The following is a 15,009-nucleotide window of genomic DNA, read 5'->3' on the forward strand; positions in this document are numbered from 1 at the left end:
GCAATGAAATTTTAAGGCTGGAGGGCCTAGTTTCGTAGCTATGTTCCTCCGTAAACCTACCTTGAAATAACATAATACACAAGTCCAACGGTTCGTGAAAAAGTACCGAAGGAAATGAGTTTTTAGTTGAGCAATAATGTACCCCGATCCGGCCAATAATAGACGAAAGCAAACTTTGTGCGACATACGAGGCGACGCTGAGTACATTATGGAGTGCAAAGTTTGCTTGAGTCCACTCTGGGCTAGTAAGGGGTACATTATTGCTATTATTTTATAGTTTTGGCGATACCAGTGAATTGTAGATGTATAAAACATCTACAGACACATCCCGAATAAGCAGATACATAATCAGTAAATAATCTTTGGGTATGACGTCACAAAATTCATTGGTATTGACAATGGTATAATACATTGTCTCTTACGGGATGTTATAATTATTAAATCTTTACGGACTTTGCCGATACATTCACAGTAAGAAATATCATTGTTGAATACGTACTTGATGGTGAATTCAAGAAACGGAATATTTTATCTACCCTACCAATAATTTCGATTGGCAGTGTCAAAGTATTGGATTTTGTCGTAAGATTTGTTTTGCTATTTCTAACCTCTGACCATCCATTTATTTTGCACTAAAGCCTAGCAATACTCTACGGTTTGGGCCAAGACCCTGTTATATGAATCTAGAAGAACGACTAACATGTGAACGATCTGAAATCAGCTCGATTGACAAGGGAAGTAGATTTTCTGTGATTATTAAAGTCATCGATAAACCAGAGATATCCTCGACTCACCTTTTCATAAGTTCACTATAAGTTTGATCCTTGGCAGATTATTAAACCGGCGGGTGATGAAGGGCTATTTACATACAGTCCTTAAATGACAGCCTCTATTAGGCCCGATAACTACAATTACATACGTTATTGTAAAACACACAACAGGTTTTGAAAGTCTAAATATTTCAAACACTCGTTTACGTGCCTACAAACGTGTACCTTTACAGAAGCAGTTAAAAGACTCAAATGACCTTTACTTCACATTTCCTCAGAGATGGTGCGATAGCGCTATTCACAAATGACATCATGCTGTTATTATGCAAATTTAGATTACAGTTTTAGTAATTACAACGCAATATAACGACGGAAATAACTTCACAGGCGACCGACAATGTCACGATGAACATTATAAAATACATAATAACTGCTCAGACTACTAAGAGGTCAAAAACAGAGGTGCATAAAACACTGATATAGTTTATGCGAATGTCTGGCACCAGTGTCATGGGCGTGCGCTCAGCTATATTTAGTAACAAATCTAAGCAGCCCTATTTGGGAGCCGCCATTATCTACGGCCCGGGCGGGCATCGGAGGAATCGGGGAGGGGTGTCATTCAAAAAATTGAAAACTACAAGGAGGTACTCGAAATGTCGGTGTTTCTAATTTAATTCCTCCGACCCCCAGGTCGTAAATTATGACAGTTCCCTTTTTTGTACTAAGGTGACGCCGGGGTGTCAAACTCTCACTAAAATATTCATTGTCGGGTATATTAATTAACCTTGCACAAATCACTACCTATATACTCGCTCTGTTTAAGAAAACTTGCATTCGACTGTGACTTTGATTCGGTTGTGACATTGATATTGAAATGAGAATATTAAATATACAGACAGAATCGTTCCTACCTGTAATATATGTGGCAGCTGTGAACAAAGAAAGGACCAACGACGTTCTAGCCGCACTCTCACCGAAATAGTCTAGGAGGACAACATAGAATACTGCCAAGGAAATCCCTATTCCCCGGACAAGAAACATCATGATGAAAGTCGCCAATACGACAAACCAGCCCCATCCACCGTCCGGCGGATCGCCGAGCTCGGGAGACTTAGAGCTTCTGACAGACATCTTTTGCAAACGCTGGCCCGGTTAAGGCCGAGGCAGACAGCAATTTCGATCAGAAATATGCATAATACAATCGGGACTGTCGAATGTTATTGAATAGCTGACAGAAGCACAGCTAATTAATGACGCATTGTACGCTGATATGGGCTCTTATCAGATCACGGGCACTCTGTTTTACCAAATTATCGGCCGCATTCTTTCGCTGTCTGATGCGGAGGTACGAATGTACGAACACATTCGCTTGCTCAACATACTTGAATTTGTCGTCTCACATTGCTTTTAAGGCCAGGACAGCAGAGGACAAATTCAGGTCGCTCGAGTGAGTAACCTTCAATCGCGCGAACGATTTTTAGGTACTTGTGTACTTTTAGGTACTGTGTGTCAACAGTCTATCGTGAACCGATACACGGAGGCCGCTTCGTGCTATGCTTGGTACAGTTCAAGCTACTTTATGAAACGTTTCAGCCGTTATCTAAAAGCATCCGAGGTGATTTAGACTGAAGCATTGCTGTTTCCCCGAAGCGTAGTAAACCTGCTGAGGCAGCAGTTCTTGTGGCCTGGGCTGCTCTGTACATAAGAAATTGTCGTGCTATTCATTATCTTGAAATCTAGCACGTTCTGAATATATTATATATTTGAATATATTTTCAAGGTGACTTTTCAAGTCCTTTTAAGCTATAATGTACCGCCTCCCGTCCCATAGTGGCTAAAGCAAACTTTGCACGATATAACAAACGAGGCGAAGCCGAGTACATTATGGAGTACAAGTTTACTTTAAATAGAACGAAAAGCAGTTCCCACTTTACGACAACATGAGGTGAAACGAGTGTTTCTTAAAATTATTGAATCAATTATTTTTCTTATCAAAGTTTCCAAGAAAAATCCTATTCTAAATTAATGTTGTTTTATGTTTTTTTTTATTTTTCTCTGAAAAAGAGAGTATACCTCGATGCAAATAAGCACTTTCTCATATGAAAAATGTGGCCTGAGAAATTACTGTATATAAAATTTATATTTGTTCCGAGTAAAAGACCGCACAACAAATGCGTTTGGCATTACTTGCCTTGTATGGTAAAAATATCAAAGTTAAAGAGCACCGTCACATAGATTCAGACTGTCAATATTTGTTGGAAAACAGAGCATCGTGAAAGTTGTTTTAGCATTTTAAGATAAACTAAGCACTAATTTAGATACTCAACCAATTTTCCGAATTCGGAATAATTTGAATTGACTTAATCACCGTTGAAGAAACATGTGCTGGACATATAAGCTTAAAATATTAAAGTTAAAACATGAAAGTCATTTAGCAAGTTTACATCACATAGTTACCACTTTGCATAATTTATTAAACGAACTTTCCCAATTTTGTGAACATAAGGAAACTGGAAGAACTTTAGCAAAGTTTATGAAACTTACTATGGATATTGATGAGACAAAAATGTTGTATTACTGAACGACATTTTGCATTTTCATGTCAGGTATTTGATAATTTGCACTTTATTGAACATTCCAAATTAGGTATTACTAAATAAGCTGGATGGATTTGACCAAAGCTGATGAATTTTGCTATGTCAGCTGATAGGTAATTGTGATTGAATGAACTTTCGAAGAAAGTGATATCGCAAGGGACCAAATTAATGAAAGTGCCATGTAAATATAGATGATAAAGTTAAATCACAGTAGCGAAGGACATTTTGCATTTTCACATCAGCCAATATATAATGTTCATATTTTAATGAGCTTTACACTTTGGCATGTAAAGTTTGATGGACTTGACTTAAGGCAATGGCTCTTATTATGTAAATTGGTGATGCAATGAATGACAGCAGGGAAACGAATTCAATATTTTCATTTCAGCTAATTACATATTTTCATACTAAATGATTTTTTGAATTAATCTGTGGGGAATGTTCTTCATGATGTTTATCATAACAATTTCAATGGAGTTCCAAAAGGTTTAATTTACAGACAACTGCAATACACACTGAAACAGGGGAACATTTTCAGAGAGAGAGAGAGAGAGAGAGAGAGAGAGAGAGAGAGAGAGAGAGAGAGAGAGAGAGAGAGGGAGAGAGAGAGAGAGAGAGAGAGAGAGAGAGAGAGAGAGAGATTGTTTGTTCCCTTATTTGCCGAACAATACACGGGAAGAAAGATGACAAATGCCCACTGATACCGATGCGATACAGCACTGCGCATGCCTAAAGACTACTTCAGTGAAAATAACACGATTAACAATCTGAGATTGGTATTCTTTACAAAGTTTACTCTATAACGTACATCGATAAAATTTTACAACAAACTAAATTTCTATGAATTTCTTACAACATAAAAAAAGAAGTTAATTTTGGGAAGAATTCTTTAAGACGTATGCTTCGTGAGATGCACAAGTTCATAACAAGAAGAAGCGTATGAACTCCCCTCAAATATTCAAATATTATCTTAAGTTTTTGAAATTATGAATACTGGACCTTTATATCGCTGAAGGCATCATATGGTTTTCTTCGCCTTAATGGACTTTTAGGACGTCTCTCTGCACGCTAACGACTCGAGCAAATGGAGCCTGCCAAATAGACATGTCAGTCTTTATACGAATCGTCGAAATTTCATGGCGTTTACAAAGTAAAAATGACAATGGGACATTCTAAATATTGTCGGTCTATTTTTTTCCGTTTGGCGAGAGGAAAGCTTAGAAAAAATACGAAATAAGATTCCTCAAATTTTGGCCATGTCAACACTGAAGTGGAAGTATTACCTAATGGATACCTAGGCACAGCTGTTATGATATCAAATGCTTGAAATTACATGTTTTAATCTACACACAAATTTCTGACGTTTTCCTTGCATTGAAACATGACATATGAAAGGTGTGTTGAAATGTAATATGTATCAAAATTGGGATGATTAAAAAAACCCAAAAATAGATCATAATTTAGCAACAATAGTAATTTCCGTAATTGTGACCTATGTCATGCAAAGGTGAAACAAATCAGAAAGCAAATATCTAGCTCCGAGTCAAAGAGACTCCAATTTTGTGTTCAGTAAATATTACAGTGGACGGTAGTGTGATATAAGTAAAATAACACCAAGTGATCAATTTTACGAGTGCCACTTTTGTTGTCATTTCAACTAAGCTACTCAGTGTCTTCTGTTCTACGGGCGGAATCAGGGAGAGAAACGAGTGTATATATTGCGCATGTGTACATGATGAAGCGTCCTGTGGGTCGAGTTGTCGCTTCTCAACATGTCAGAGCTAATTTCCCGGTAACGTTTGCTACGTGTGCTGACTTTGTTTTCCAACGTCGAAACGGTCATATCAGGCACAGAGAATCCCTCGAACTGCTGCCCGTTGGTGGCGTCATCATTGCTTGCTGTATGAGGTGATCAGTTTGACAAATTCTGAGGGGGAAGCAAAAAATAGAATCGATATAAAGACAGTTGTGTATTGACATCGAGGTAAAATTTCTCCACTTCATGATTCCCCCGTCTAAATTTCCTGCCTTTTTAATAGTCCACTCGCCATTCTCTGTATGTGACATGATGATGAAATTTGCGGAGGATGAACAAAAATAAACAATATGATTACAGAAAGTTTTGAACATACATACAATTTTGGGTCTTCCACATTGAATGAGAAAGTCATGTGAATTTACGCCTAAGTTTTTGTACAAAATGAAAAATGATTTGTTTGTGAAATATATTTCCTTGTGAAATACAGTTCTTGTACTTTACTTCGTTCTCTAACGGCAGTAAATAGAACTTTGTTAATGTAACTTTAAGCTTTATTTTTCCATCACCGCACTGCCGAGTGTGTTGTTGAGCAATAAAAAGTGATCGACTGATAGTTAGCGTGGCTCATTATTTTCAGATTTGTTCTTATGATCTTTCGATGATGTGTTAGTGACTCAGGGCCATACCTTGGTAATTTACTTTTCCGTCTTCATCAGCGTTGGCGTCTTTCACCATCTCGTCCATCTCATCTGCCGAAAGTTTCTCTCCCATCGTAGTCATGAGATGTCTCAATTCGTCCACGGTGATGTAGCCCGTGTCGTCGGTATCGAACACCCTGAAGGCGTCACGGAGTTCGTCCTCTCCGTCCACCGCGTTGAACTTGGTGGCCATCATCATAAGGAATTCTGGGAACTCGATGGTTCCACTGCCTAACAACAGATATAAAACATTGAAGTTACGTTTCTGTGCATTTGATATAAACACAGGCGTCGACACAGACACAGACACAGACACACACTAATGAACAAGGAAACACAAGAGAAATTCAAATATATATTTTTCAAACAATACTGAAATATTGAAATTGTTAAAAATGCTGTTCACCTACAGCAATAGATATCAGTTGCACCTCACCTATAACGTACCGCCGTATTACGTGACATACACTGTCAGCTATAACCTATCATATTGATCAATTTGAATGTCTAAGTGAACCGACGTATCTTGAATTGTTATAAATAGCGCCCTCACCGTCAATATCGACCTCCTGAATCATGTCTTCAACTTCTTTCTCGGTCGGGTTTTGACCCAGTGACCTTAGAACAATAACCAATTCCTTGTTGTTGATAGTGCCATCTCCATCGATGTCAAACAAGGAGAAGGCCTCCTTTAGTTCTAATAATAAAGTGGACAATTTTTAGAGATAAAATATATGAATACTATTTGCAAATCAACAAACCGGAATTCCTATTTATACTGGAGGTGGGGTGGATGGGGGTATGATTTAAAAAAAATTCCGAGATGTGGCTCGTTAAAATACTATTTAGTATGGGTATCGTTAGGTAATTGTCAAATAGCATGCAACACTGAAAGTAAATACGTGTCATTATTGATTAACACATTGTCCCTCATTGAGTTTCCTGGTACTCATATCATGTATATTGTCGTCTGCTGATTCAATAACCCATACGTGGCATGGTGATTTCTTCACTTGCTATTGGTAACATTCTAAATCTTGGCAACCGGAGCGCCACACGTATTCATGGCAGATTTTAAAAAGCTAGCGATGTGATATTAGTTTAGATGTACAAGATCTACATTAGATACGTAAATCGTCCTCAGTGTGTAGCATTTAGTTCCCAAAGCCTTCTACGGCCATTTATTCTTCCTTCACATCGAACTGTATTGTGGTATGTTCTTCGGCTGCGTTCACAAATAACGGTGGGGGGGGGGGGGGGGGGGGGGGCGCTGGAGTAATCGCGATTGAAATCTAATTTTTTTTTCAGATCCCCCTCCTCAATACCCTAAAAAAAATTCAAATGCCCCCCTCTATATGATCAAAATTTTTCAAGTGCCCCCAAATATCACAAGCCCGCATTTTTGTAAAGGATGTACGCACAGAAAAAACAAACATGTATTGCGCCGTTCCGCTCGCAGGTGTTCAACACTACCTGTAACAGTTTGTAAAAAAATATTCCTAAGGCAAGTTCTTAAATTGATTCATTTTTAAACGCATTGGTGAACTTTTTGGATTTATCGGTCTAAGCCAACTTGAGTTAATCAAACTCTGGCCACGTCAATTGCTCCTGCCGAAGAGCACACAAAATGACGATCATGAGAGAGTAGGCAAATTATGAATTCTGGTTAACTGCCATATTGTAAAAAAAAACACAAAAACAAACAAACAAACAAAAAAACAAACAAAAAAACTGAGCATAGTGACCCACCAAAAATTTGGTTCAAAAGTACAAGACATATATGAATTAGATGCTACTCAAAATTGACAACACTGGAAGGTTAAAATATTCCATCAGATAAATGTTTTAATCTCTGAAATTTTGGGTCTAATAATGATAAATTTAGTCACATATTTTTTCATTTAGTCTTTATTATTCAAAGTTTTACTTTTGTATTATTTTATGACAAGAATGTGAAAATTTAAAAAATCAAGCATGTTGACCCCATCTTTTTTTATTATAGTCATATGCCAGAATTCAAAAATTCCCGATAATTTTTCAAGTCTCCTTGTCTTCCATGTGTTACTCTCTGGCCTGATCTTGTATACAAGTATGTTTCACTGTCATGAATGTCATTTGACCCAAACTCTTTCTTCAACTACCATGTACATCAGGGTCAGAGCTATATCTGTTACTGCTCAGGTATGCAGTGACTGTCACTGCAGTAGCAGGGCTGTACCTGATAGTGACACTGCCTGTAGGGAGTAGCTGTATTAACTTTGATAATTTTGGCAATATTTTTGTTCAGTTTATACAACTGTGTTCTTGTTCTACTCCCTACAGCATGTTGAACTGTCCAGTATTCAGCTTGCTATCACAGCCTGTGTGTGTACCATGCATTTGTATCACTGACAACTGACTATCAGTCTGGACTCTAATTAAACTATCACGCAATACACATTCTATATACAGGCTTTGTCAACAACTGAATAGTGTGTGTTTGAACATGCCGTAGGGAGACAACAAGAAACTGTACTTGATATATTGCATAGAAATATTACAAAATCATCAACAGTTGCAGCTTTTGCCCTGTTACAAGGCTCAAGTTTGGTTTTCTATAACAAATCACACGTTTAGATTTTTTCGAGATAAAAGTAATAAAATGTGGCAAAATGGTTCTAGATTTTTTAAATTATTACTAATATTACAACAATTGGGTGGCATTGGATGACATAAAAATGGTATTCATTTTTTATTGAATTACCTACAAAAACTTATTTGGAAAATGTAAAACACAAAAGGGAACCAAAAACATTTTCAAGTCCCCCCTACAGGTGGGGCAAAATTTTCAAGTCCCCCCTCTACTCCCCCAAAATTTTCGAATCCCCCTGAATTCCTCCACCCTTCCTAACAGTTGTTTGTGAACGCAGCCTTCTTGATTTTACTTCGGTGGTTCTGATGCATATAAGGCCAAATACAGAAAAATACCTGTGTTTACGGTAACACAACCGACCCTAGAAAAAACTACAGACCATAGACATTTTTCAAAATATTTCAAAGTAAATTTATCTTAATTTTATCATACTTTATGGGTATTTTATGGGTCTCAGCAAACCTACCCTAATTCTCGGGGCACACTTCTTTTTTTGCTTCGCCTAATCTCAGAATAGAATGTTGGACAATATTGCCGTAAATGAGTTCCACATTTTAATTTACTTTCTCCGACATTCTAATCTTCGATTCATCATCCGTATATTCGATGCTGTCACGGTGTTCATGACAACGTACTCTATAATCATTATCAAACAATAATTTTCCCCGAAAGGTTATTAATACCAGGAGATGATCACAGTTATCATTGTCCCGAATATGTTTATTCATCTTACTTATTTTGTAATTTTACTTCACACGTGTTAGAACAGTTATTAGTAGAATCTCAGCGACATAAACACGAACAATATGGCGCCGCTTGCTATGTGTTAACAAGCTACTAACTCATCAACGCAATTTCTCTATACCTGTCTTACGCTTTTCAAGTTTTTTTATAATATTCAGGTTCTTTCATTGTATATTGCTTGATAGAACTGTTTTACTAATTTCTAACGAGATCATTCATCGGGCAAACCCACCGGAAAATACCGAAAAATGAAATGACCTTGCGTGTTGAATACGTGTTGATGATATTTATTATTCCCATCTTAATGAACAGAAGAATGAGAGCGTGCGTTCTATGTATTAAATTTGAAAATGTCCTTCTGAGTAGAATCGACCTTACAAAACACTGACATTAAATTTATTTACCAAAGTGAAACACGTGAGCCGCATATAAGTACAACTAGGCTGTGGTTGCAGAATAGATGGACAGATCTTGATAATGTGGTTGCGTTATCGTTATGAAGGTGGCTAGTCCGCGAGAAGGGATGTATGCTCGTCACGCAATCGTTGTTGTCATGACAACAGTGGGCAGTTCACCCGCGTAACGATGCCGATCTCGAATGACGGGTCACGGTATCTGTAACCTAGAATGCATTCAGGAACTGTCCAACTACAACGGCTGTCAGTTTTGTAATTTATTAACGGATCAGTTCGACTGACTGTAAACATCTTTGAGAATACTTTGTTGATGAGTTCAAATACTACAAAACACTTCCCGAGGAGGTCAAAAATCTTGCAGTTCCGATAAACCAGAGAAGCTGATGTTACTACCCCTTACTAAGCTTTTCGAATTAAACTGAAATGTGAAGGGGCCAGTCTTATAATTAGCTAATGAGGGGAAACGTGTGCTTGTAAACACGATATTGAACCACACTCGTGCAAGTATAGATACCACATGCGTTTTTGCACATTATTGGGCCTCATTACAATAAATCGCCATGGCAAAAATAACAGATGTTATATACACATTTCATCAAGGAATATCATTATCACTGTGACTCCGATGCTCCTACGCATAGTCCTTTACCCCTAACACTCTCTCCCATCCCTCCGTTCTCTCTCTCTCTCTCTCTCTCTCTCTCTCTCTCTCTCTCTCTCTCTCTCTCTCTCTCTCTCTCTCTCTCTCTCTCTCTCTCTCTCTCTCTCTCCCCAACTCCTATTAAAATTGCTTTATTATCCACGACAGTGATGATGGAAGATGAGTTGATCATTCAGCACTTATCTCATGATGGCGACGTCCAGTGAGTGGACGATGTATCTATTAACACTCATATAACCACCTACGAGGGATGAGTTTTGTGAAGACAGTGATGTATCTCTTTGCCACGATGGCGGTTACTCGGTAATGACTGATGCCATTTGGCACAGCATCAATGCCCATCCGTCTCAAATACACCTTATGACTACAACCCTACACGTTTGAAAAATATGGCACATGACGTCATTTGAGTAACAGTCCGTTGCCATGGGAAAATGCCAGCGATTTCTTCAGGCATATTTAAAGCATCAATTCATTATTATATGCCGGGTCCACAATGTCTACACTATGTATTTAAATGTGAATTTTGAATATATATGACTATTAAATATACAGCACAAACTTTGAGCAGGAAAATTTCGACACAGAGCGAAGAATTACTATCTTCTGACAGACAATAAAACGGGCTTCTTTTATTGTGTGCTATCAACAATAGGTCGCTTTGTATCTTGTCCTTTAGACGGTCTTAAATCGATTGCTGCAGAAAAAACAGTCTATATCCGTCCTATAGAATTTCGTTGCTTTTCGCAAAACAAACAAGCGTGATATTGAAATTTCCGTCCCTATATATTGTACATGTGAGAACTGCCTGTGAGGAAACGACCGTCGCAATTTTTTTTTCATTCTCGCTCAGCCTAGCCACAACGCAACGTTCACTCGTTGACTCGGAACCAGGGTCAAACTGCGGAGACAATTGTGACTTTGTCCTCTACGATATCCAAGCCACAAACTACAGCGACCACGGGCTAATTACGGGATTGTGTAACAGTGGGGCAACGCGGTGTAGCTCACCCGTCCTCACGTCAAATTTCTCAGCGTAACTCAATAGTGACGTACCCACGAGTACTTTGAATTACAGAAAACCTTCGTTGTATTTTCTATATACGAGCCATCGAGAACGAAATTTTGACGAGTAAAACGTTAGGCACTTAGTTAATACACAGTTATGAACGTACAGCCTTCGAACGACACATAGTCTGTGACGTGAAAGTGTCAACATGACACAACAAGGTGTCGGTCGCACATCACGTGACTTGTTCTTACCTGCGATCTGGTCTTCAGTCAAATTATCAATCTGCTCGGTTTTTCGGGATCAAAGGGGAGAAAATAAGAGTGATATTGTGTTAATCTCATACTTTATTTTGGGATGGTAAAAGTGAACTCGGTGATATCTCGTACATATTTATGTACACACACGTAGGCATGCATGGGTAGTTGAGCATAATGGAACGCCCATGTCTTAACGATAATGGAGAGAGAGCGAGAGTCAATTGAAATAGTACATTCGCAAACAAAATACATGGCATATCGTGAAACTTCAAACGAAAAAGACGATCCACACAAACACAGCGTGACTAAATGTAAATTTACGAAAGTGGTGGGCTCAAATAGGCTCATGGAGTCGTTTCCCTGCTGTCTCTAAAGGGTTCCAAAATAAGAGGTATTCAACATAAACACAATAGCGTGGCTGTGTGTCTATTCTTTTCCGATGTATGACTCGCTAGTGCTGTGTCATGGCGAACGCGCTTGAACAGAACAAGAACTTAAATCCTTGCAGTTTCCGAATTCAGAATTGTTTTGCCGCGACACCGTCGTCGCATGATATGTACTCGGTCGTAATATTTGAAGGATGAGGTTTCATTAGGAAAGCATGCCTTATCTGACGGGGATCAGACTTAAAGCCCTGTTCATTCATTTTTAAAATAACATAAGCTCGCGCTCTACATTAAGGTGAACGGCGCATTTTCATTTCGTAAATTATGTCATATCTGCAATATTTCATCGCCAGATACATCTGTCCCGTTCAGCGCATGACGACAGGCTTGTTCGATAAGGCGGTAATATACTCACCACTGCCGACATAGCGGTCTGTGGATTGATAATAGGAACCACCTCAGCACTGCAAAACGGTAGCGTATCTCCAACGTCAAAATGAAGCGTTTACCTGCGGTGTCATTTTACGCGGTGACCGCACAACTGCGTTTCCCACCTTAGTGTCCGTGCGCGTAACCTAGATCGCCAATGTTACTGTACAGTAGTGTATGCATACACACGATGCGCAAAATACAACGCCTAAAGTGAGTGTCTTTAAGTTTCCGTGAATGCGTTTGATAGCTTAAATTAACGAATGGTATGTATATATTAGTATATTTTAGCTGCTAAGTATTTCATCTGGGAATGTCTCGTTGGCTAATGGCAGCAGGAGTATAAAAGAAAGCGTTCAGGGGTTGAACAGGGATGCATTCATTGATATACCGATTCTCTACATATAGCTGTTACCGGGACCAGGGAGGTAAACAAAGTTCTCTCCATGCAGCGACCATGACATCGATTGCCAAGACAGAAGAAAAGATCAGTCTATGCGTAATTAGGGGAAGCGTAGTGGGAGTAGAGAACTCAAGTCTCTTTTTACTCATCTGGAACATGCTTGTTAATCAAACCACCCGTTTTCTCCATGCCCCTAAACCTGAGCATGTAGATCTTTGGATATTTTAGTTATGTTACAGTGGCTGATGCAAAATAAAGTGAATCGGCATGACATGTACGATATACCGGGCTGATGACGATCGATACGATGCGTAAGTTAGAAAGGTGTCCATGGCGTGCCGGTTTCGACCGAAGATTGTCGTGTGGACGACTAAAACCCAATTAAAACTAACAACGACAACAAAAACTAACCTTTTCCATGGTTTTGGGCGATTCTCCGTGGTCGGGAGTTTGCGACTGTTTCGTGTTAAGTTTTCCTCGTATGGAAACAAGATAGTAAGTTTGAATTGTTCAACCTAAAACAAGAAAAGAAATGAAAGTATTGTAAGAACACAAATTATTAAACATTCATGCACTGTAATTGACACGCCACGACAACTCTACGGAGACTGGTGGACCACAGTGACAAGAAATACCACTGTAGCAAAGTGTGGGTAAAGATAGGGAGAATATCATCAATCCTGTTATTCCTTCAGGCCGCCATAGACCTTGGTAGCGAGGACCGCTCACTGGCTGATGATATTGACCCATCAACGATGTGCTTTTGAATACTTGAACTGCAGTCAATAAAAGGTGTAAGACAACACTTCATGCGTGAAAAAACAACACAAAAACACAACCATTCGAAATTACAGTCGTCGATCTATATTTACGCAAATTACAAACAGTAAGCTTATGAAGAAATACGTCCATGAGAGCATACATAGATGTATAACTGTATGTACATAGATGTATACGTGGTTATGCATATGATACATACATACATACATACATACATACATACATACATACATACATACATACATACATACATACATACATACATACCCAAACGTACTTGTATGTATAAATTAATACACACATTTAATTTTTTTCTACTGTCTATGCTTATAAAGAGTTAAGAAAATTTGTTGACAATAGTACGTAGGGTGTAAATGGTAATTATAAAGTGTATGCCAGTGCGAGGTCTCAGCAAAACTGCAGTATTTTTTATAGACTCCTTATCTCTCCTGCTAAAACCTTGTGCATTTCAGTGGACTGGAGGAAATGGATATGATATCATACATAAATTTGTTTTCCTAGACTACGAAAATACATATATTCAAGTTTAACTGCGAAGGGATTAAGGAAAGTTTGGGTAATTTTAAGGAACATCGCGAGCTGATGCTATGTTTCATTATCCAATGATGGAACAATATAGCATAGTCAAGAGCTGTCGTTATATAGCCGATATCACTTCAGCGCACATGTTTATTACCATTCTCATGATTTCAAGAAAGATTGCCCTTCCCATCCTTCGATCAGAGTTACTGGTCGGTGAAATTTACAAGCAACATGCAAAACAGTTTTTAAAGCAAAAAGCGGAATGCAAACACAGTTGTAATAAATTATATGCTTTCGCAACACACAGCTGACAGTAAAGTTGGATGGCAGCACATTTTAACCGTGAAAAGTCCACGGCGTTTGGCAATTGAACGGTGGCTGCGTTCAGTCGGATGTAGCCCAAACCCGGATGTCTGACAGGATTCCCCAGACACATTTTCAACAAGAATCCTTTTAACTCAAAGAACTTGTTTACTTGTAAATTTGGCGGGAGGGACTGTTATCACTTGGGAGATTATATGTAAAAGGTTCACATATGCACAAATATACTTTAGAATCTGGAAGAGTCAATCAGTGGCTTAGGTGTGGCTTTTCAGCTTGAATTTACATCACTGTGAAGCAACACCACAAACAAGAATCCAGCCATTACTGTCTGATATGCCTCTCAAAACTAGCTTTATAATGTAGGTTCTTCACAATTTTAATGTTTCAATGTATGAACGGAATTTGTCCACAATATATATCCAGCTTATTTACTCTGAATCAAAATGTTCATGATCATTATGTACGCCAGGACTGTTATGTACCAAGATGTATTTCGAAAGCTGGTCAGCGTAGGTTTCACGTCCAAGGGTCTAAAGTATGAAATGCCTTACCTACAGATATCAAACAAAGTACCAGTATTTAGTACCTTTAAATATAA

The 15,009-nt window shown here is 38.5% G+C and overlaps 1 protein-coding gene across 3 annotated transcripts; it reads right to left on the minus strand.

The window, feature by feature from the left end:
- Positions 1 to 4,140: 4,140 nt before the first annotated feature.
- On the minus strand, positions 4,141 to 13,463 carry LOC139150061 (calmodulin-like). 3 transcript variants are annotated; one of them, XM_070722212.1, is made up of 6 exons: positions 13,444 to 13,463; positions 13,176 to 13,278; positions 11,541 to 11,571; positions 6,378 to 6,521; positions 5,813 to 6,055; positions 4,141 to 5,294 (listed from the first exon to the last, which is right to left on the minus strand). In XM_070722212.1, the coding sequence occupies exons 2-6, from the start codon at positions 13,182 to 13,184 to the stop codon at positions 5,257 to 5,259; spliced, it is 465 nt and encodes a 154-aa protein (XP_070578313.1). In that variant the 5' UTR covers positions 13,185 to 13,278; positions 13,444 to 13,463; the 3' UTR covers positions 4,141 to 5,256. The 3 variants fall into 3 exon arrangements, with proteins under 3 accessions (XP_070578313.1, XP_070578314.1, XP_070578311.1); XM_070722213.1 differs by lacking the exon at positions 13,444 to 13,463 and having other exon boundaries at positions 13,176 to 13,279; XM_070722210.1 differs by lacking the exons at positions 13,176 to 13,278; positions 13,444 to 13,463 and adding an exon at positions 12,348 to 12,495.
- Between the last annotated feature and the right edge of the window lie 1,546 nt (positions 13,464 to 15,009).

Source organism: Ptychodera flava, chromosome 14 (genome assembly GCF_041260155.1).
Source record: "Ptychodera flava strain L36383 chromosome 14, AS_Pfla_20210202, whole genome shotgun sequence".
Lineage (NCBI taxonomy): Eukaryota > Metazoa > Hemichordata > Enteropneusta > Ptychoderidae > Ptychodera > Ptychodera flava.

Excerpts from the sequence above, each read along its gene's own strand:
- LOC139150061 (XM_070722210.1), bottom strand. Across the intron at positions 6,056-6,377 it reads TCAGGAGGTCGATATTGACG|GCAGTGGAACCATCGAGTTC; the intron begins GTGAGGGCGCTA and ends ATCTGTTGTTAG. Across the intron at positions 5,295-5,812 it reads CGGAAAAGTAAATTACCAAG|AATTTGTCAAACTGATCACC; the intron begins GTATGGCCCTGA and ends CTTCCCCCTCAG.